Here is a 24,275-nt window from a genome sequence, read left to right as displayed (position 1 = left end):
ACCGACGTCCGCCCCCAGATCCTCCTTATCAGTAGAAAATGGGCAGTCCCTCCACCGCGGAGACAGCGGCGTCCAAAACGTGACTCATGTGACAGAGGTAGGTCACTCTGCGAGCGAGAGTCAGAGGGGTTTATTTAACACGTAGCTCTAGTGTCCTCCCCCACTTTCCCAACGCGCAACCAAGATTAGTGCATCTTCAGGGCTACCTCTTGACTGACTTCGTGGAGATCTCCGGGACAATTTACTCCCATTCGGCGACAAATATAATAATAACAACAATTGAAATATAAAGGAAAATACATTTTCTCTACATATTGTTAATCTCGAGTTAGTAGGAATACTGGACGATTTACTTTTATTAAATTTCATATGCATCCTTGAGTGAATACATTGGGAAACAAGCTTGCCCTTTCGTGATTAGTTTGGAGTAGGCCTAAAGATAATGGAAATGGAAAGGATTCAAAGGGCGCAACCCCCTCCCAAGTACCAGCAGGCTGAGCTGTCTGACATGCAAGGGTAAGTTGCTGAGAAAGATACTTGTGCAATGGCCATGCTTGTCCTGTGCCTCTACATAGTGTCACACATTTGTCTCTCTTGACATTGAGTGCGCAACTTCACAAAACTCACATCTCATTGACTGTCTTCTGCCTTTCTTTAGGATGGATTTCCCTATATATGTATACAAATCCCGTCGGGGAATGAAACGAGCAGAGGAATGCAAGGTTGGTAGAAATATTTGTGTTTATTCACTATTTTCATGTGAAATAATACTTTTGAATGTAATTTTATTACAATAAGAATATTGTGATTATACAATATTTAAACTAAACATTGTTTTAAGTAATTCAGTCGGCCTGATCATTCAGATCATGCGGTGACCCGTTTTCTCATCTGATGTGAGGCTTGAAGTCCATGTTGGTGTTGACAGGGCTGCTTGTCAAATTGCTGTAGGTGTTCGGTAACCTCAATATGACTCCACCTAACCTACTTTCACACTCCTGCCTTTAGGAAAACTACAAACTACCTCATCGACTTATTGAGAAGAAAAGGCGAGACAGGATAAACGAGTGCATCGCTCAGTTGAAAGATTTATTGCCTGAACACCTGAAACTTACAGTAAGTTCCTATTTATCTGGAAGTAGCTCAGTAATAACTGGTTCACTGTTCACTGCTTGTAGATGTTAGCTAAGGCGCCGTTAAGTGGTTGCTTTGTGGTACTTCAGGTTTTGGTATCGGCGTGACTAACAGTTGAGATTTATAAAATCATTTAAATCAATTAAATTAAGTACTTAAACTAATTATGAAATGGTGCAAATTTCCTTAGATCAGTATTTTTTTATGATTCAGGTAGTGATATCTGATATATTATCAAATGTTAAAGAACAAATTTTAATTTGAGTATAACCAGTTATTGTTGTGCCTCCAAGTTTGTGTGTGTGCTGCTGAGTGCAGGGAGCCCCTGCTGACAGTAGTGTGTGTTATTCTCGTAGACTCTTGGCCATCTGGAGAAGGCTGTGGTTTTGGAACTCACGCTCAAGCATGTGAAAGCCCTCACCACTCTACTGGAAAACCAGCAGCAGAAAATCCTCGCTCTGCAGAATGGCATGCAAATCGGTGAGAAGAAACATACACACACACAGCCACAATAAGATGATTTTGCAGAAGGGCATGCAAATCAGTGAATTTAAATATAGATGGTCGTCTCTTGCCTTGACTAGTTTCCATTTGGATGCAGACAACATCCTCACTAATTCTCAAATGCAGCACAGTGCATTTCTCATCTATTGCATTATAAGAAATAATAAGAAACTGAGACAGAATAACTCAGTTTTAGAATGGATGTGGTTGAATATAAGGGGAAATTTTACCCATAATAAGATTTATGAGAATTTCCCCAAATGTGATGAGAGTAGTTTGGTAGTTTCCAAAATAATGCATTGTGGTAGTTCTGTATTTGATGTTGTTGTTCCTTCCTGTCACCAGAGCAGTCCTCTCCCAGCCAGGAGAACAGCGAGGGGATGTTCCGCTCAGGCTTCCACGTCTGTGCCCAGGAGGTTTTACAGTACCTGGCCAACCAGGAGGGTGACGGAGACCTCACACCCTCCCACATGATCAACCACCTGCACAAGGTGGCCACTGAGATCCTCCAGGGCCCTCCCCACAGCCCCTGGCCCGAAAAGACCCCCAGCTACCACCACCACCAGGCCCTGAGGGAGAAGCCTGTAGGCCAGCCCCCCAAGCCCAGCGAGGGCCACAGGAAGAACTGTGTGCCCGTCATACAGCGGGCGTATGCCCAGGTTGGCGGTGAGCAAAGTGGCAGTGATACAGACACAGACAGCGGCTACGGTGGCGAGCAGGGTGAGCATCTGGCGTTGCGTGCAGGGTACTGTGGCCAAGAGAGCCATCTGAAGAGAGCCCTGGGCGAAAAGACGGCGTCATTGGGCGTCAAGCAGGAAGATGAACCTCGCCACAAACATGCCCGGGTGGAGTCATCCGATGACGAGTTTCTGTCAGGTGGAGAGTCATCCTCATCCTCTTCATCCTCCTCCAGCGGTCACGGCAGCTACATGAGCGCCTACTCCCCCCATCAGGCCCAACCTCATCCTCTCTGCATGCCCTTCTACCTCATCCCCCCTTCTGCTGCCGCTTATCTGCCCATGCTGGAGAAGTGCTGGTACTCTGGGGCCATGCCCATGATCTACCCTGGCCTGGGGGGCACCGCACAGGGCATGCCTAGCGACACGCATGCCCAAACTTCCCTGATTACGATATCCCCCAGGGGGCACTCTCCCTCTCCCCCCACCGTGGCCCAGAGCCCCATGGACTCACCAGCCCTCCTCCAAGCGTTAAAGCCCATTAACCTGGAAACCAAAGACTGAGAGACCACTGAACAGTGTTATTGAACATAGAGACTGCTCTGCCGAGAGGGAACATGGGGGGGAACATGACTAACAGTCAGATCACCCACCATCACCCCTCTCCCCTGGTCCCTCACCCCAGAGGTCAGAAGACCGAAGGGAGACAGAGAGCATGCAGCTGATCTGGTCCCGGACTGGTGATATATCATCCACAGCCACACTGCTGCGAAGACAAGAAAGAGTGAAGGTGTAGAATGAAGACAGCTGAACCTGTTACCTGACCCTCTACCCTCTGAATGTTTGACTTAAAATGCATACCCCCACCAGAGCGCTGAGTGCATCGTTGACCCCACTGATCTGGACCTGCCCTAAACACACACCCTTGGTTGAATGTAAAAGAGAGGCAATCCAGGGGATGCTGCTGTTGAGGTTTCTACATGCTGATGACACTGACAGGTCTCAGTTGTAGCTGCTGCCATAGAGACACATACACGTCCTAAATCATGTTACACCTAATGTCAACAGTCACCTTTCACCCAAAGGTCGCTGTCTATCTACCTTAGGTAACCATTGCCATCGCTGACAATACCCTTTGCCCCATTTCCTATGACAACAACAAGCGCTCTGACGAAAATAATGATCCCCACAACTGTACAGCCAGGAGCAAAGGGTACGCCAATTCACACTTTATGGAGTTAGTGATGTCATCACGTGACCATGTCGAGTTGGCAATTCACTGACTGTTGAGATGGATTTTCTGTCATTATTGTGTATACTTCTTGTACATCTCTATTTTTGATATGTGTCCTAATTCTCAGACTAGAGAGAGGGGTAGTAGAGTGTGGACAGTCATTTTAGTGTAAAATAAACCCTGTACATTAAACCCTGTACATACTGTAGCCCTGTGCTGGCCCTGGTCTGCGTTTTTCAGCAATCCGCTTCTCCTCAAGTCAAACCTGGTGTTTGTTCATGCTGTTGCCTTTTACTTGTGAAAAGCTGATAAAAACATCATTGGATGTTTATTAAATGTATTTGTATGAATACTGCAGTCTAAGGAGTTGGCGAGAAGTGAATGTATATGTTTTAACAGAACATTTGTTTTTTATAGAAAGATGTACTTGGGACCTACCAGAAAGTTGTTGATGTACATACTTTGTCTAAATGGTGATATACATTATATAAGCGTATTAATAAAGTATTTTTTTCCTGTGGAAAGCCTGTCTGCTTGGTTCCTCATGAGTGAGTAGAGTGCATCTTGAGGTGAAATGTAATCTCCTGGGATATATTTCTCCCACAACCACAAATCTGTTGGTGGAAACTTGTAACGATTCTCATCCTCGTCTGATGAGGAATATGAAGGATCGGACCAAAATGCAGCATGGTACGCGTCCATGTTAACTTTATTAATCTGAACACAAAATAACAAAAGGTGAAACAATGAAAAAACAAAACAGTCCTATCAGGTGACAAAACATAAAACAGGAAACTACCCACAAAACCCATGTGGGCAAGAGCTACCTAAGTATGGTTCTCAGAGACAACAACAGACAGCTGTCCCTGATTGAGAACCATACCCGGCCAAAAACAAAGAAATACAAAAACATAGAAAAAAGGACATAGAATGCCCACCCAAGTCACACCCTGGCCTAACCAAAATAGAGAATAAAAAGCCTCTCTATGGCCAGGGCGTGACAGAACTCTTATAGAATGGGGAGAGCTGCTGCAGTCTGCTTACTGGACGGGCACTGCTAGTCACAAGAAGAGAAACACCGCTATGGATGTTTTCTCTGCTTTTTACACAGACAGACAGATACTGTGGTGTCCCTGAACAATCAGTGCGCTCTAAAGGCCGTATTTTATCTTTCATATATTTAGGTTGTTTAAAGTAGAGCGCTTCACATTTCCAAAAAGTTGAACCCGGACACGAGAACAATCAGACCCGAACCTGAATGGACTCGACAACAACCAGACCTAGACCCAACCCATACCCCAACGGGTCCGTGTCTAAACCCGACCCCAGTGACAAACAATAATGTTAATCAGCCAAGTCTTTATCTGTTAGGCCTTCTATAAGTCCATGAATGCACGTTGTTAGCGTAAAATAAATATGCTATTGGCTATGCAGAGCCCTTGTTGGATCCATTCGTGTTCAGTCGGTTCTATCAGCTGTGGTTACATAGACCCGAGACTCGATGATAATCAAACAGGACCCGACATGGACCCGAGGGAAAGGTTTGAATTTTAGTTGGATTTCGGGTTCAGTAGCACCTGTGAAGACCTCTAGTTTAAAGTGGAAACACATGTAGAAGCGCAATAAAGATAACTATTATTCAACATCCATTTGATATAAATAGTTACAATCAAAATGTTATCACTCCATAGTCCAGTCTATATAGTTCATGGTAAACACAGAATTGGGCCTGGGTCAAAGTTCCTGTGCAATGATAATTAATAAACTGGGATCAAGGTTTAAAGCACAGGTGTAAGTTTAAATCATAGATGTTGAGTTTAACAAACCTCAGGCTGATCAAAAGAGACCAAATGGAGAAGATGTCAAGACTGCAAGAAGATAAAAGGGAAAGAACATTAACAGACAAACACAAATGAGAAGCCAGCAGGCACTTAATATTACCTTGCTCACACACACATACACACGCAGCTGTCACATGAACGGCCACATTGCTATTCCTGGGTAGCTGTGATTGGTGAGTTGATGGGAAGGGGAAGGGAGGGCTACTCGGCAGCCTGGTGTAAATGAGCATGGACACACCGACCTGCTCTTCCATTTCCCTCACCATCTCTTTCCTCACCCTGCTCTAGTATGCTGACAAAGTTCTATATGTTTACAAATACAGCTCATTTAATTGACAAAAAAAAAAAGCCTCATAGCCACTATTAAATATCACGTATCCTACTCTTCTTTGGTGTCTTCTCCCCCTAGTGTGTAAATATGATAATACATTGCCATTTATCATCCTGTTTTTCTGCTCCGTCATTCAGTAGAGATCCTCAGCCATGTGTGGCCCCCTGCTGGGAGAATAGAGAACCATCACCTCACTGATAGGATAGAATGACTTCAACAAAACATTACAATGGTTGAGCCAATAGTTAAGACAAATATTTATTTCAACAAAGTAATCATTTCATACTTCCTTTAAAGTTGTTGGCTTGAGTCAATACACATACTTATATCTGTCCTCACTGTCCTGCTAGTGGGGGTTTGATGGAAGGTTCTGGGTCTTTTCTTTGACTCCAGCTCTTTGGTTGATGTGTGGGGTTGAGCTCGGGGACCATCATCACAGTGACTCTGCCGTTGACCACGTTCTGCCCCACGTAGCCCAGAGAAAATTATTTATTTAATCTTTCGTCATGGTGTAGGAAACAGACAGCCGTCCAGAGTAGGGTTGAATATTTTCCAGGTATTTAACAAATGTTCCATCCCGAAAATAAATACATTTTCTCCCAGGTAGCCCGGTATTTCCCGCCAAAACAGGAAGTGTCATTCAAAAGCATTATAAAGCATATAAAGAGGCCTGTCTGGATTTGATTAGAGCTTTGATAGAAAATTCATGCCTGATGCTACTTGAGCCTGATGAGCCATACATTAAATACATTTAATGAGCTCAAGCCCAAATTATTGTGCTGTTATCCAATACATAGCCTATATCAGGGATCATCAACTAGATTCAGTCGCGGGACACATTTTTTCTTCTGTGGATGGTTTTAGATCACTCTCTTCTGATTGTGTCAGAGTGCAGAATAACTGATGCATTTACGAATGTGCAAAACCAGTTGAATATGAACGGTGTCAGTAAATGTTGGTAAAAATGTTTTATTCAATTGTTGCCAGCAGCAGTTACAGTCACCAACACTCTAGATAACATGAAAACAGCCTAACCAGTTTGCTAGGGCGAGTAAAATGGTTAGAGTGAGGTGTCTGGAAGTAGCTAGCAAGCTAGCCAAATTTAGTCAGTTACCTTGGGTGCTTGACTGCCTTTGTGTGGTCAAATAGCTTGGATCAAAACTACTCCTTGGCCAGAGCGTCCAGTGTGCCCTCTGAACGTTCCAAGAGCAGAGCATGTGAGCAGGGTTGAAAGTCCCGCTCATGGCTCATGCACTCCATTTCCTTTTTAACAACTCCGCTAAAAACCGCTTCATGTTCACAGGACAACAAATTACTGCTCCAAATTTGCTCCATTCTCTAAAATCCCAATTTAACCAACATCTATTTGTGTGACTACCTGGACCTTCCATTTGGTTTTGAAGTATGGAAACCATATGGATTTGAATTAAAAGGATTTGAATAAACATTAAATAGAACCTTTATTTAACTAGGCAAGTCAATTTAAAAACAAATTCTTATTTACAATGACGGCCTACAAGAAGTGCATATCATTTCAAATAGGCAACATGTCATATTAAACACCATATAAACACTCTAAATAGGTAATGAGCCAGACAGGTAGCCTAAGACGGAACGAACATTAATTATTTAGACTATATTATTTGAACTATTTCAAGGCTATAGCCTACAAAGAAATACATTGTGAAGCATTTTCGAGTGCAACACAATAGGGTGGTAGGGACATAAATCACTCAGAATTTAAACAACATGTATTAAATCATTACAGTCTAAATTGTGCATATTTAAAGTGATTTACTTAGAATGAAATACAAAATAAACAAAAAAATGACTTATTAGTGCATCTCTCTTGTGCTCGAGGGTTCCAGGCTGCCCTTTATTATGCATGGGTGCCTCAGCTGGCTCAGAACCGTGAGTGCCTCAGCTGGCTCAGAACCGTGAGTGCCTCAGCTGGCTCAGAACCGTGGGTGCCTCAGCTGGCTCAGAACCGTGGGTGCCTCAGCTGGCTCAGAACCGTGGGTGCCTCAGCTGGCTCAGAACCGTGGGTGCCTCAGCTGGCTCAGAACCGTGGGTGCCTCAGCTGGCTCAGAACCGTGAGTGCCTCAGCTGGCTCAGAACCGTGGGTGCCTCAGCTGGCTCAGAACCGTGGGTGCCTCAGCTGGCTCAGAACCGTGAGTGCCTCAGCTGGCTCAGAACCGTGAGTGCCTCAGCTGGCTCAGAACCGTGGGTGTCTCAGCTGGCTCAGAACCGTGAGTGCCTCAGCTGGCTCAGAACCGTGGGTGCCTCAGCTGGCTCAGAACCGTGGGTGCCTCAGCTGGCTCAGAACCGTGGGTGCCTCAGCTGGCTCAGAACCGTGGGTGCCTCAGCTGGCTCAGAACCGTGGGTGTCTCAGCTGGCTCAGAACCGTGGGTGCCTCAGCTGGCTCAGAACCGTGAGTGCCTCAGCTGGCTCAGAACCGTGGGTGCCTCAGCTGGCTCCCACGCCTCGGCCGGCTCATCAGGCTCACATCCCACATCATGCCTCAGCCAGCTCGTCAGGTTCCCACACCTCAGTGGGATCGTCAGGCTTTCACGTCTCAGCTGTCTCGTCAGGCTCCCATGCCTCAGCCGGATCTTCGGGCTCCCATTTCTCAGCCAGCTCGTCGGGCTTCTACACCTCAGGCAGCTAGTCTAGCCTTGGGCCGGACCGTCAGGCTCACCCAGGTGGGACGCCGGGAGGGGCCCCTGGGGGGGGGGGGTACTTCTATACCTGCTCCCGCTTCCCGTCTGGCGCTCGAGGGCGCCAGGCTGTCCTTCATTACACACACCTGTCACCATCATTACGCGTATCTGCACTCATTGGACTCACCTGGACTCACGTTTTGATTGCCTTCCCTATATCTGTCTGTTTCCTCTATTTCATCCCCTTGTCAGCATTATTGTCGTTTTGTTTTCCCCTGTCCAGACGCTGTTCGTATTCTGTTCCTGTCCGTGTTTTCATTAAATCTTCACTCCCTGGGCTTGCTTCTCGTCTCCAGCGTCTGTCCTCACAAGTTTTGCCAGTCTGTGCCTGGAGAGCAGGCCAGCAGCAGAGAATATCCTCTCTTCACTTTCAGAGCCACTGGGGATGCTAAACACCCCTTTAGGTCACTCTTGCCAGGCTGGGCAGAGATGCAGTTTTTCTTTTCTATAGGTAGGCCTAAAGGTTTTTAGGCAAAATAACCCAATCAAAATGGAAAGCTCCTTGAACATTGGAATATCAAATATAATTTTGTTGTCGGTGATTAGGCCTACATCTGTTGCGTCATCAAACTTAATGATGGTGTTGGAGTCGTGCTTGGTCACGCAGTTGTGGGTGAACAGGGAGTACAGGAGGGGACTAAGCACGCACCCCTGACGGGCCCGTGTTGAGGATCAGCATGGCAAATGTGTTGTTGCCTACCCTTACCACCTATGGGTGGCTTGTCAGTAAGTCCAGGATCCAGTTGCAGAGGGAGGTGTTTAGTCCTAGGGTCCTTAGACAGGCCTATTGGGCCAAAATAAATTATTTAGACAATAGAACAGAAATGAAGGAAACGTTTAAGAGATCAGATTTGTTTGTTTATAAATACTTAAACGGTACAATGACACACTTAGTTATCTACCCACCTCGTTCCTTTCTTTTAGCATGTGCACGTAGTAAGTACACCATCATGTTTTCGGGATAGGTGTCTTTTCAGATTCCACAATGATTATTTAGTTGTGAACACCACATCACCGCGCTCCCCCTCTTGCTCTTGGTCCTCATCTTTGTAAGTCACCTTGATTCAGCACCTGTGTGTTTTATCAGCTTCGTTATGAAAATATTTAACAAACTCTATGACAGTAGCTAAAGCAAGGGGCTAGAGCAGCAAAAGTTGTTTTTTTCTGTACTTTACTATTTATCTTTTACTTCACTACATTCCTAAAGAAAATTGTGCTTTTTTACTCCATACATTTTCCCTGACACCCAAAAGTACTCATTACATTTTGAATGCTTAGCAGGACAGGAAAATGGTCCAATTCACACACTTATCAAGAGAACATCCCTGGTCATCCCTAATGTCTCTGATCTGACGGACTCACTAAACACATGCTTCGTTTGTAAATTATATCTGAGTGTTGGCGCATGCCCTTGGCTATCTGTAAATTAAAAATACAACAAAATGGTGCCGTCTGGTATGCTTAATATAAGACATTTGAAACGATTTATACTTTTACTTTTGATACTTAAGTATATTTTTACAATTACATTTAGTTTTGATGCTTAAGTATATTTAAAACCAAATACCTTTAGACTTTTACTCAAGCAATATTTTACTTGGTGACTTTCACTTGAGTCATTTTCTATTAAGGTATCTTTACTTTTACTCAAGTATGACAATTGGGTACTTTTTCCACCACTGCAGACAAGTAGTCTACAAATGCATGCTGGGCCGGGCAGGCCCTCGCTACTGGAGCCAAATTGGACTGGCAAGAAGGCAGACGCTCCAGCTTTTGGGAATCTTGCTCCGGGCTCCAGTCAAATTGGGCTCCGCTCCACTCACATACTTTGTCCAAGAGTGAAACGCTCTGAATTTATGAATGGACAATCTGACAGTGCTCAGATTTTACAAACACCCAGAGCACACTCTGATCTCACTCCAGAGTGAATTTATGAACACACACAGAATTACAAATCCTTTCTAGACTGCAAATTGACCACAGATATAATATGTGACTAAAACATTTTTAACCTTGCTACCATTTTTATATGAACACGTGTCTGTAGTACAAGTGGGAATATTTGGGAACAGATTTCCAAATGTGAAATATATTGGAGCTGATTTCCTATTATTTCCAACAATGAACATAAAAATAAACAAAAAATAATAATACACTCTACCGTTCAAAAGTTTGGGGTCACTTAGAAATGTCCTTGTTTTGAAAGAAAAGCACGTTTTTTGTCCATTAAAATATCAAATTGATCAGAAATACAGTGTAGGCATTGTTAATGTTGTAAATTACTATTGTTGCTGGAATGCTCAGAATGGCCAGAAACAAAGAACTTTCTTCTGAAACACGTCAGTCTATTTTCGTTCTGAGAAATTAAGGCTATTCCATGTGAGAAATTGCCAAGAAACTGAAGATCTCGTACAACACTGTGTACTACTCCCTTCACAGAACAGTGCAGCTGGCTCTAACCAGAATAGAAAGAGGAGAGGGATGGCCCAGTGCACAACTGAGCAAGAGGTACATTAGTGTCTAGCTTGAGAAACAGACTACTCACAAGTCCTCAAATGGCAGTTTTATTAAATAGTACCCTCAAAACACAGTGAAGAGGTGACTCCGGAATGCTGGCCTTCTAGGCAGAGTTCCTCTGTCCAGTGTCCATGTTCTTTTGCCCATCTTAATCTTTTATTTTTATTGGCCAGTATAAGATATGGCTTTTTCTTTGCAACTCTGCCTAGAAGTCCAGCATCCTGGAGTTGACGTTGAGACTTGTGTTTTGCAGGTACTATTTAGTGAAGCTGCCAGAGGAAAAGTTCTTTAGAGTTACCAGCCTCAGATTGCAGACCAAATAAAGTAACACACACACACACACACACACACACACACACACACACACACACACACACACACATCTCAACATCAACTGTACAGAGGAGACTGCAGGAATTAGGCCTCCATGGTCAAATTGCTGCAAATAAACCACTTTAGACACTACTAAAAGGACACTAATAAGAAGAAGAGACTTGGGCCTCCCGAGTGGCACAGTGGTCTAAGGCACTGCATCGCAGTGCTAGTGCTACACTAGCTGGCCCAGTGTCGTCCAGGTTAGGTGATGGTTTGGCCGGCAGGGATGTCCTTGGTCATAGTGCACTAGCGACTCCTGTGGCGGGCTGGGCTCAGTGCACGCTGACACGGTCGCCAGGTGTACGGTCTTTCCTCCGACACATTGGTGCGGCTGGCTTCTGGGTGAAGTGGGCATTGTGTCTAGAAGCAGTGCGGCTTGGCTGGGTTGTGTTTCGGAGGATGCAAGGCTCTCGGCCTTTGCCTCTCCCGAGTCTCTACGGAGTTGCAGCATGAGACAAGACTAACTACCAATTGGATAACACAAAATTGGGGAGAAAAAAAATAATACGAAAAAGAGACTTACTTGGGCCAAGAAATACGAGCAATGGACTGGTGGAAATCTTGAGATTTTTGGTTCCAACCTCCGTATCTTTGTGAGATGCAGAGCAGGTGAATGGATGATCTCCACATGTATGGTTCCTACCGTGAAGCATGGAGGAGGAGGTGTGATGATGTGGGGGTGCTTTGCTGGTGACACTGTCAGTGATTTATTTAGAATTCAAGGCACACTTAACCAGCATGGCTACCATAGCATTCTGCAGCGATACGCCATCCCATCTGGTTTACACTTAGTGGGACTGTCATTTTTTTGTTCAACAGGACAATGACCCAAAACACACATCCATGCTGTGCAAGGTCTATTTAAACAACAAGGAGAGTGACGGGGTGCTGCATCAGATTACCTGGCCACCATAATCACCTGACCTCAACCCAATTGAAATGGTTTGGGACTAGTTGGATCGCAGAGTGAAGGAAAAGCAGCCAACAAGTGCTCAGCATGTGGGAACTCCTTCAAGACTGTTGGAAAAGCATTCCTAATGAAGCTGGTTGAGAGAGTGCCAAGAGTGTGCAAAGCTGTCATCAAGGCAAAGGGTAGCTACTTTGAAGAATGTCAAATAAATGTTTTGTTTACTACATGATTCCATATGTGCTATTTCATCATTTTGATGTCTTCACTATTATTCTACAATGTAGAAAATAGTCAAAATATAGAAAAACCCTGGAAGGAGTAGATGTGCCCAAACTTTTGACTGGCACTGATATATATATATATACAGTGCCTTGCGAAAGTATTCGGCCCCCTTGAACTTTGCGACCTTTTGCCACATTTCAGGCTTCAAACATAAAGATATAAAACTGTATTTTTTTGTGAAGAATCAACAACAAGTGGGACACAATCATGAAGTGGAACGACATTTATTGGATATTTCAAACTTTTTTAACAAATCAAAAACTGAAAAATTGGGCGTGCAAAATTATTCAGCCCCCTTAAGTTAATACTTTGTAGCGCCACCTTTTGCTGCGATTACAGCTGTAAGTCGCTTGGGGTATGTCTCTATCAGTTTTGCACATCGAGAGACTGAATTTTTTTCCCATTCCTCCTTGCAAAACAGCTCGAGCTCAGTGAGGTTGGATGGAGAGCATTTGTGAACAGCAGACTCCATCAGGTTTTCTTCCAGAATGGTCCTGTATTTGGCTCCATCCATCTTCCCATCAATTTTAACCATCTTCCCTGTCCCTGCTGAAGAAAAGCAGGCCCAAACCATGATGCTGCCACCACCATGTTTGACAGTGGGGATGGTGTGTTGCTTTTACGCCAAACATAACGTTTTGCATTGTTGCCAAAAAGTTCAATTTTGGTTTCATCTGACCAGAGCACCTTCTTCCACATGTTTGGTGTGTCTCCCAGGTGGCTTGTGGCAAACTTTAAACGACACTTTTTATGGATATCTTTAAGAAATGGCTTTCTTCTTGCCACTCTTCCATAAAGGCCAGATTTGTGCAATATACGACTGATTGTTGTCCTATGGACAGAGTCTCCCACCTCAGCTGTAGATCTCTGCAGTTCATCCAGAGTGATCATGGGCCTCTTGGCTGCATCTCTGATCAGTCTTCTCCTTGTATGAGCTGAAAGTTTAGAGGGACGGCCAGGTCTTGGTAGATTTGCAGTGGTCTGATACTCCTTCCATTTCAATATTATCGCTTGCACAGTGCTCCTTGGGATGTTTAAAGCTTGGGAAATCTTATTGTATCCAAATCAGGCTTTAAACTTCTTCACAACAGTATCTCGGACCTGCCTGGTGTGTTCCTTGTTCTTCATGATGCTCTCTGCGCTTTTAACGGACCTCTGAGACTATCACAGTGCAGGTGCATTTATACGGAGACTTGATTACACACAGGTGGATTGTATTTATCATCATTAGTCATTTAGGTCAACATTGGATCATTCAGAGATCCTCACTGAACTTCTGGAGAGAGTTTGCTGCACTGAAAGTAAAGGGGCTGAATAATTTTGCACGCCCAATTTTTCAGTTTTTGATTTGTTAAAAAAGTTTGAAATATCCAATAAATGTTGTTCCACTTCATGATTGTGTCCCACTTGTTGATTCTTCACAAAAAAATACAGTTTTATATCTTTATGTTTGAAGCCTGAAATGTGGCAAAAGGTCGCAAAGTTCAAGGGGGCCAAATACTTTCGCAAGGCACTGTATATATATCAATCTTGTTTAGGGTTTTGGTACATCTATTGTTGTTTTTTTATGTCTAGGTAAAAGTTAGATCTATGGTGGCCTGAATTGGTTCCCAATCTGAGACAGCTGTTTATCGTTGTCTCTGATTGGGGATTCTATTTAGGTTGCCATCTTCCATTTTGGTTTTGTGGGTTATTGTCTATGTGTAGTTGTCAGCACTCGTGTTATAGCTTCACGTTTGTTTTGTTATTATGTTTAGTGTTCTTCGTTTAATAAAGAAGAATGTATTCATATCACGCTGCGCCTTGGTCTCATCAATACGACGAACGTGACAGAATAACCCACCAAATAAAGGGCCAAGCAGCGTGTGAATGAGGAGCGGACATCCTGGACCTGGGAGGAGGTAATGGCAGGGGACAATACCCTGCCATGGAAGCAGGTGGAGATAGCACAGGAGGAAAGGCGACGATACGAGGAGTCAAGGAAACCACAGAAACTTTGGTGGGGGGCACATGGAGCAGTCGGCGGTGCCAAGGAGTAAACCAGAGCCAGTCTGGGAGGAGAATTCAGAGGAGAGAGAAATGGGGGAGTTGTTGAGTTGGTGGAGGATGCACGGATTTGGAATAAAATAACGTGTTGTCAGTTTAGTGCCACCCGAGTCAGCTCTCCGTACTCGTCCTGAAACGTGTGTTAAAGTTCCTGAACAATGATGCCGACTATACACACCAGGTCTCCAGTGTACCTTCAAGACCCAGTGCGTCCTGTGCCAACTCCTCGCACTCTCCCAAGTGCGCTTTCCCAGTCAGGTGTGTCCTGTTCCTACTCCTCGCCCTGAGGTGCGTGTCACCAGCCCGGTACCACCAGTTCCGGCACCACGCATCAGGCCTCCGTTGGGTCCAGTACGCCCTGTTCCTCCTCCCCGCACTGAGTTGCGTGTCCCCAGCCCAGTGCCACCAGTGCCAGCACCACGCACCAGGCCTACATTGCGCTTCGGCAGTCCAGAGGGTCCGGCAACAGTACCCAGTCCAGAGCGTCCGGCGACAGTTCACAGACCGGAACCTCCAACGATGGGCCATAGTCGGGGGTCTCCAGCGACGGGCCAAAGTCCGGGGTCTCCAGCGACGGTCCCCAGTCCAGAACATCCGGCGATGATCCACACAGCGAGGATCCCCAGCCCGTGGCCTACGTTGAGGATCCGCAGTCCAGAGCCTAGACGATGATCCACGGTCAGTGCTACAAGAGTGGACTCAGTGTGAAGAAGGGGGCCGGCATCCAGAACCAGAGCGGCCACCGAGGTTAGATGCCCACCCAGACCCTTCCATATAGGTTTAGGTTTGCAGCCTGGATTGCGCACCTTTGGGGGGGTACTGTCACGCCCTGACCTTAGTTATCTTTGTTTTCTTTATTATTTTGGTTAGGTCAGGGTGTGACAAGGGTGGTATGTGTGTTTTAGTCTTGTCTAGGGTTTTTGTACATCTATGGGGTTTTGGTATGTCTAGGTAAATGTTAGGTCTATTGTGGCCTGAATTGGTTCCCAATCAGAGACAGCTGTTTATCGTTGTCTCTGATTGGGGATCCAATTTAGGTTGACATTTTGGTTTTGTGGGTTATTGTCTATGTGTAGTTGCATGTCAGCACTCGTGTTATAGCGTCACGGTTGTTTTGTTATTTTGTTTAGTGTTCTTCGTTGAATAAAGAATAATGTATTCATATCACGCTGCGCCTTGGTCTCATCAATACGACAAATGTGACAAGAGCATTGCAGTAGTCTGACGTTATCTGCCCGAGGGAGTTATCCAATTGGCGCCTCCGTCGCGACGTTACCCGAACGCCTATCTGCGGCCCGCTAATCGTTAGCTGTCTTATCAGCTGCTATCTGAATAGGTCTATCGGACAATTTCGCTATAACTATATCTATTTTGCCAATTGGATTGATCCCCTCTACCACATGGAACCCCACTAATCTACCGACAGAAACGCACGAGGCGCCTAAAAACAGACCTCCATTCTATGCTGGCTTGCTACCGATGGCCCGGCTAGCTGTCTGAATCGCGGTGACCCCAAACAACCTCACTACTCACTGGACCCTTATGATCACCCTTAAGCATGCCTCTCCTTAATGTCAATATGCCTTGTCCATTGCTGTTCTGGTTAGTGTTTATTTTCTTATTTCACTGTAGAGCTTCTAGCTCTGCTCATTATACCTTATCCAACCTTTCAGTTCCACCACCCACACATGCGATGACATCACCTGGTTTCAATGATGTTTCTAGAGATAATATCTCTCTCATCATCACTCAATACCTAGGTTTACCTCCATTGTATTCACATCCTACCATACCTTTGTCTGTACATTATACCTTGAAGCTATTTTATCACCCTCAGAAATTTTTACTCTCTGTTCCGGACGTTCTAGACCATCAATTCTCATAGCTGTTAGCGTTTAGCCGTACCCTTATCCTACTCCTCCTCTGGTGATGTAGAGGTGAATCCAGGCCCTGCAGTGCACTTCTATTCCCCAGGCCCTGTCTTTTGATGACTTCTGTAACCGTAATAGCCTTGGATTCATGCATGTTCACATTAGAAGCCTCCTCCCTAAGTTTGTGCTAAAGCAGTGAATAAAACAATCTGCCAACCCGGATGTTCTAGCTGTGTCTGAATCCTAGCATAGGAAGACCACCAAAAATTCTGAAATCTTCATCCCTAACTACAACATTTTCAGACAAGATAGAAAGGCCAAAGGGGGCGGTGTTGCAATCTACTGCAAAGATAGCCTGCAGAGTTCTGTCCTACTATCCAGGTCTGTACCCAAACAATTTGAACTTCTACTTTTAAAAAGCCACCTCTCTAAAAACAAGTCTCTCACCGTTGCTGCCTGCTATAGACCACCCTCTGCCCCTAGCTGTGCTCTGGACACCATATGTGAACTGACTGCCCCGCATCAATCTTCGGAGCTCGTGCTGCTAGGTGACCTAAACGTGAGCATGCTTTTAACACCCCAGCCATCCTACAATCTAAGCTTGATGCCCTCAATCTCACACAAATGATCTATGAACCTACCAGGTACCACCCCAAAGCCGTAAACACGGGCACCCTCAGATATCACCCTAACCAACTTGCCCTCTAAATACACCTCTGCTGTTTTCAACCAAGATCTCAGCAATCACTGCCCCATTGCCTGCATCCATAACGGGTCAGCGGTCAAACGACCCCCACTCATCACTGTCAAACGCTCCCTGAAACACTTCAGGGAGCAGGCCTTTCTAATCGACCTGGCCGGGGTATCCTGGAAGGATATTGATCTCATCCCGTCAGTAGAGGATGCCTGGTTATTTAAAAATGCCTTCCTCACCATATTAAATAAGCATGCCCCATTCAAGAAATTTAGAACCAGGAACAGACATAGCCCTTGGTTCTCTCCAGACCTGACTGCCCTTAATACAAAAACATCCTATGGCGTTCTGCATTAACATCGAACAGCCCCCATGATATGCAACTTTTCAGGGAAGCTAGAAACCAATATACACAGGCAGTTAGAAAAGCCAAGGCTAGCTTTTTCAGGCAGAAATTTGCTTCCTGCAACACAAACTTTAAAAAGTTCTGGGACACTGTAAAGTCCATGGAGAATAAGAACATCTCCTCCCAGCTGCCCACTGCACTAAGGATAGGAAACACTGTCACCACCGATAAATCCACTATAATTGAGAATTTCAATAAGCATTTTTTCTACGGCTGCCCATGCTTTCCACCTGGCTACCCCTACCCCGGTCAACAGCACTGCACCCTCCACAGCAACTCGCCAAAGCCTTCCCCATTTCTCCTTCTCCCAAATTCCGTCAGCTGATGTTCTGAAAGAGGTGCAAAATCTGGACCCCTACAAATCAGCCGGGCTAGACAATCTGGACCCTTTCTTTCTAATATTATCTGCCAAAATTGTTGCAACCCCTATTACTAGTCTGTTCAACCTCTTTCGTATCGTCTGAGATTCCCAAAGATTGGAAAGCAGCTGCGGTCATCCCCCTCTTCAAAGGGGGGGGACACTCTTGACCCAAACTGCTACAGACCTATATCTATCCTACCCTGCTTTTCTATGGTCTTCGAAAGCCAAGTCAACAAACAGATTACCGACCATTTCGAATCCCACCATAACTTCTCCGCTATGCAATCTGGTTTCAGAGCTGGTCATGGGTGCACCTTAGCCATGCTCAAGGTCCTAAACGATATCTTAACCGCCATCGATAAACTATTTTGTGCAGCCATATTCATTGACCTGGCCAAGGCTTTCGACTCTGTCAATAACCACATCCTCATCGGCAGACTCGATAGCATTGGTTTCTCAAATGATTGCCTCGCCTGGTTCACCAACTACTTCTCTGATAGAGTTCAGTGTGTCAAATCAGAGGGCCTGTTGCCCGGGCCTCTGGCAGTCTCTATGGGGGTGCCACAGGGCTCAATTCTTGGACCGACTCTTCTCTGTATACATCAATGATGTCGCTTCTGGCCCTTCTTTGGACACTGTGTTAACAACCCTTCAGACGAGCTTCAATGCTATACAACTCTCCTTCTGTGGCCTCCAATTGCTCTTACATACAAGTAAAACTAAATGCATGCTCGTCAACCAATCGCTGCCTACACCTGCCCGCCCGTCCAACATCACTACTGGACGGTTCTGACTTAGAATATGTGGACAACTACACATACCTAGGTGTCTGGTTAGACTGTAAACTCTCCTTTCAGACTCACATGGAACATCTCCAATCCTAAATTAAATCTAGAATTAGCTTCCTATTTTGCAACAAAGCATCCTTTACTCATGCTGCCAAACATACCCTTGTAAAACTGACCATCCTAATGATCCTCGACTTTGGCGATGTAATTTACAAATTAGCCTCCAATACCTTACTCAATAAATTGGATGCAGTCTATCACAGTGCAATCCGTTTTGTCGCCAAAGCCCCATATACTACACACCACTGCGACCTGTACGCTCGTGTTGGCTGGTCCTCGCTTCATACTCGTCGCCAAACCCACTGACTCCAGGTCATCTACAAGACCCTGCTAGGTAAAGTCCCCCCTTATCTCAGCTCGCTGGTCACCATAGCAGCACCCACCTGTAGCACCCGCTCCAGCAGGTATATCTCTCTGGTCACCCCCAAAACCAATTCTTCCTTTGGCCGCCTCTCCTTCCAGTTCTCTGCTGCCAATGACTGGAACGAACAACAAAATTCTCTGAAACTGGAAACACTTCTCCCTCACTAGCTTTAAGCACCAGCTGTCAGAGCAGCCCACAGATTACTGCACCTGTACATAGCCCATCTATAATTTAGCCCAAACAACTACCTCTCCCCCTACTGTATTTATTTATTTTGCACCCCATTATTTCTCTCTACCTTGCACAGTCTTCCACTGCAAATCTACAATTCCAGTGTTTTGCTTGCTATATTGTACAGTGCCTTGCGAAAGTATTCGCCCCCCTTGAACTTTGCGACCTTTTGCCACATTTCAGGCTTCAAACATAAAGATATAAAACTGTATTTTTTTGTGAAGAATCAACAACAAGTGGGACACAATCATGAAGTGGAACGACATTTATTGGATATTTCAAACTTTTTTAACCAATCAAAAACTGAAAAATTGGGCGTGCAAAATTATTCAGCCCCCTTAAGTTAATACTTTGTAGCGCCACCTTTTGCTGCGATTACAGCTGTAAGTCGCTTGGGGTATGTCTCTATCAGTTTTGCACATCGAGAGACTGAAATTTTTTCCCATTCCTACTTGCAAAACAGCTCGAGCTCAGTGAGGTTGGATGGAGAGCATTTGTGAACAGCAGTTTTCAGTTCTTTCCACAGATTCTCGATTGGATTCAGGTCTGGACTTTGACTTGGCCATTCTAACACCTGGATATGTTTATTTTTGTACCATTCCATTGTAGATTTTGCTTTATGTTTTGGATCATTGTCTTGTTGGAAGACAAATCTCCGTCCCAGTCTCAGGTCTTTTGCAGACTCCATCAGGTTTTCTTCCAGAATGGTCCTGTATTTGGCTCCATCCATCTTCCCATCAATTTTAACCATCTTCCCTGTCCCTGCTGAAGAAAAGCAGGCCCAAACCATGATGCTGCCACCACCATGTTTGACAGTGGGGATGGTGTGTTCAGCTGTGTTGCTTTTACGCCAAACATAACATTTTGCATTGTTGCCAAAAAGTTCAATTTTGGTTTCATCTGACCAGAGCACCTTCTTCCACATGTTTGGTGTGTCTCCCAGGTGGCTTGTGGCAAACTTTAAACAACACTTTTTATGGATATCTTTAAGAAATGGCTTTCTTCTTGCCACTCTTCCATAAAGGCCAGATTTGTGCAATATACGACTGATTGTTGTCCTATGGACAGAGTCTCCCACCTCAGCTGTAGATCTCTGCAGTTCATCCAGAGTGATCATGGGCCTCTTGGCTGCATCTCTGATCAGTCTTCTCCTTGTATGAGCTGAAAGTTTAGAGGGACGGCCAGGTCTTGGTAGATTTGCAGTGGTCTGATACTCCTTCCATTTCAATATTATCGCTTGCACAGTGCTTCTTGGGATGTTTAAAGCTTGGGAAATCTTTTTGTATCCAAATCAGGCTTTACACTTCTTCACAACAGTATCTCGGACCAGCCTGGTGTGTTCCTTGTTCTTCATGATGCTCTCTGCGCTTTTAACGGACCTCTGAGACTATCACAGTGCAGGTTCATTTATACGGAGACTTGATTACACACAGGTGGATTGTATTTATCATCATTAGTCATTTAGGTCAACATTGGATCATTCAGAGATCCTCACTGAACTTCTGGAGAGAGTTTGCTGCACTGAAAGTAAAGGGGCTGAATAATTTTGCACGCCCAATTTTTCAGTTTTTGATTTGTTAAAAAAGTTTGAAATATCCAATAAATGTCGTTCCACTTCATGATTGTGTCCTACTTGTTGTTGATTCTTCACAAAAAAATACAGTTTTATATCTTTATGTTTGAAGCCTGAAATGTGGCAAAAGGTCGCAAAGTTCAAGGGGGCCGAATACTTTCGCAAGGCACTGTAGGTCCTTCGCTAATGCAGCCCCTTTTATTGGTGGCCATTGTTTGCCTGTGGAAGTGGGGGAGGAGCTGGTGTATGCGGAGGCCAGGGTGGGAGGCCAGCATTGGGAGGGGTCCTGTCAGTGGGGTGGGGTGCAGGTTAAGGACCTCCAGGGCTGGGATTGGGCCATAGAGGGTGGGCAAGCCACGGTGTAGAGCCCTACGTTGGGGTCCCAGTGTGGACTCTGGGAGGAAGGGCCAGGCGATACGGGGTCCTGTGGCGGGATGGGATTTCGGGTGAGAGGGGTGGATGTCCCCCCTAAGGTGCTGATGGAGTGGGACAGAGTCCTGGGAACCAGGCGGAGAGGCTCACCGCTGCTCAGACTCAGCTCTGGTGCCATCCTTCGGGATGATCTCATAGCAGGGGAGGTGTGTTGGCTCCCCAGAGCTCCACCCTCATCTCTATTGGGGAACCCATCTCTATTGGTCATCTTTGCATGGGGATGGTCTATGAATGGAGGGTTTGTCCTCTGCCTCTGGGCCTGAATGGTTGGTGTGAGTGTGTGTGGTGAGAGGGGTTTCTGGGATGACAGGGATTCTGTGAGTGGGCGGTCGGAGTCGTCTTACAGGGGCTCCCTCCAACAGCAGGTTTGCCCCCAAGTACTGAGGGACTTCAACTGCAGCCTGGGAGAAGAAGGAAGAGATGCATTCACACACTCCTGACTGGGCATTATTCTTGCTGTATAGTACCTGATAATGCATTGCATAAACTCATAATATGTGATCATCAATCCATCAATTATATGTGTGCATGATTGCAAAATGCACAAGGATCTGCATGTATGTTTGTCTATGCATACATACACTGAGTGTACAAACATTAAGAACACCTTTTTAATATTGAGTTGCGCACCCTCCCCCAATACACATGGGAAATTGTTGAGGGTGAAAAACCCAGCAGCGTTGAGGTTATTAACACAAACCGGTGCACCTGGCACCTACTACTATACTCAGTTCAAAGGCACTTAAATATTTTGTCTTGTCCATTCACCCTCTGAATTGCACACATACACAACCCATATCTCAAGGCTTAAAAATATGTATTTAACCTGTCTACTCCCCTTCATCTACACTGATTGAAGTGGATTTAAATCAATAAGGGATCATAGCTTTCACTTGGATTCACCTGGTCAGTCTATGTCATGGAAAGAGCAAGTGTCCTTAATGTTTTGTACACTCAGTGTATATCCCTGTCTTTACCTGCTTGTAGATGAGCTGAAAGCCCCCTGTATAGGCACCAGGGTCCACCCGTCGGTCCAGCACCACCCTGAGGTTATCCAGCTGCACAGCAGGGCAGAGGTGGGCAGTGATGGCCATGGAGGGAGTCATGGTGGGGCTGGCATTGATCTCCAGTAGCCAGTGCCTTAGGTCCCGACCCAGCATGAAGTCTGCTCCATAGAGCTCAAAGCTGCCCCTGCGCCTCGCTGCATCCCGGGCACCACCAGCACCCCTCATGCTGAACCCTGGCCCTGGGCACGCAGGAAGGCCCGGAACTGGGAGCATGACCGCATGTTGTCCTCGGGCACCTCCAGGTGGTCCGAACTGATGGAGGGAGGGAGGGAGGCCGAGAAAGAGAGAGAAGGACAGAATGAACTACTCATATTTTTGCGCAGGTCTTCTCCAAACTGCCTGTAGATTTGCTAAGGAACACTGATGTGGAACATGTGAATGAGCAAGTTGTCACACTCTGACCGTAGATTGCTTTGTATGTTTCTATTTTTAGTTTGGTCAGGGTGTGATGTGGGTGGGTATTTTATGTTTTGTTCTATGTTTGTATTTCTATGTGTTTGGCCTGGTATGGTTCCCAATCAGAGGCAGCTTTCAATCGTTTTCTCTGATTGAGAACCATACTTAGGCAGCCTGGTTTCGCCCTTGAGTTGTGGGTAGTTGTTTTCTGTTGTGTGTCTGCACCAGCCAGAACTGTTTCGGTCGTTCTCTTTGTTCTCTTTGTTCTCTTTGTTATTTTTGTTATTTCAGTGTTTATTTAATAAATGGGTTCTGGACTCCTGGACATGGGAGGAAGAGATTTTGGACGGTAAGGGACCCTGGGCACAGGCTGGGGAATATCGCCGCCCCAGGGAGGCAGCTAAAGCCGAGCGGCGGCGTTATGAGGAGTTAGCACGGCAGCGCAACAGGGACGAGAGGCAGCCCCAAAAACTTATTGGGGGGGGCACACGGGGAGTGTGGCTAAGTCAAGTAGGAGACCTGAGTCAACTCCCCGTGCTTACCGTGGTGAGAAGTGGACCGGGCAGGCACCTGTCCCCAGTGCGCAGGAATAGCCCGGTGCGCTACATCGCAGCTCCTCGTATCGGCCGGGCTAGAGTGGGCATCGAGCCAGGAGCAATGAAGCCGGCTCAGCGCATCTGGTCTGCAGTGCGTCTCCTCTGCCCGGGTTATATTGCACCAGCCCTACGCACGGTGTCCCCGGTACGCCAGCACAGCCCAGTGCGGTCTGTTCCACCCCGCCGTACTTGCCGGGCTACGGCGAGTATCCAGCCAGGACAGGTTGTGCAGGCTCGGTGCTCAAGACCTCCAGTGCGCTTCCCTGGTCTGGTCCATCCGGTGCCTCCTCCACGCACCAGGCCTCCTGTGGCAGCTCCACGCACCAGGCTGTCTCTCCGTCTCGAGAATGGCACAATTTATTGCAGTTTATTAAGTGTTTGTGTGTTCAGTATATACCTCTGAACCTCTGATACTGTTGAATTGTGATGAGTACTTTTCCACCTTTTCTTCCTCTGCTCTTCCCTCTCCTACCGCTCTTCCCTCTCCTTCACTCCTTTCCACTATGTACTGGAGCAGTCTAGTGCATGCTGTCCTCCGGAAGTCTTCCAAAAATGTGGAGAGCGAGGGAGAGAAGGAATAATGCAAACTATCATCTTTCGGAATTAGACATTCCTAATGAACGTGCACTATACAGTATTGTTGACTGTGAATTGGGGGTGGAGAGGTGCTTGCAGAAGGACAAGGGCCCATAGGGAGAATTGGGTGGAAGTTCCTGCTAACCACTGATACAGGATCAGATACTTTCACATACCTATAATGGTTAACGTTAAGGTTGGGGTTAAGATCATCTGATCCTAAATGTGTGGTTTAATGGAAACTATTACATTGAGCTATCACAGGTAGAAAGACACTATTTCTGTTACA

At 45.7% G+C, this 24,275-nt stretch overlaps 1 protein-coding gene across 2 annotated transcripts; it reads left to right on the top strand.

Moving 5' to 3' along the window:
* Window positions 1-104: 104 nt before the first annotated feature.
* On the top strand, window positions 105-4,073 carry LOC110528181 (class E basic helix-loop-helix protein 40). Of its 2 annotated transcripts, none has more exons than XM_090241403.1 (5): window positions 105-516; window positions 659-722; window positions 1,009-1,116; window positions 1,491-1,614; window positions 1,989-4,073. In XM_090241403.1, the coding sequence occupies exons 4-5, from the start codon at window positions 1,600-1,602 to the stop codon at window positions 2,877-2,879; spliced, it is 906 nt and encodes a 301-aa protein (XP_090097529.1). In that variant the 5' UTR covers window positions 105-516; window positions 659-722; window positions 1,009-1,116; window positions 1,491-1,599; the 3' UTR covers window positions 2,880-4,073. The 2 variants fall into 2 exon arrangements, with proteins under 2 accessions (XP_090097529.1, XP_021465712.3); XM_021610037.3 differs by having other exon boundaries at window positions 1,984-4,073.
* Window positions 4,074-24,275: the final 20,202 nt, after the last annotated feature.

This window comes from Oncorhynchus mykiss, chromosome 7 (genome assembly GCF_057628025.1).
Source record: "Oncorhynchus mykiss isolate SJ-2025 chromosome 7, ASM5762802v1, whole genome shotgun sequence".
Taxonomy (NCBI): domain Eukaryota; kingdom Metazoa; phylum Chordata; class Actinopteri; order Salmoniformes; family Salmonidae; genus Oncorhynchus; species Oncorhynchus mykiss.
The sequence above is the reverse complement of the archived record's forward strand: the minus strand, read 5'-3'. Positions and strand labels throughout refer to the sequence as shown.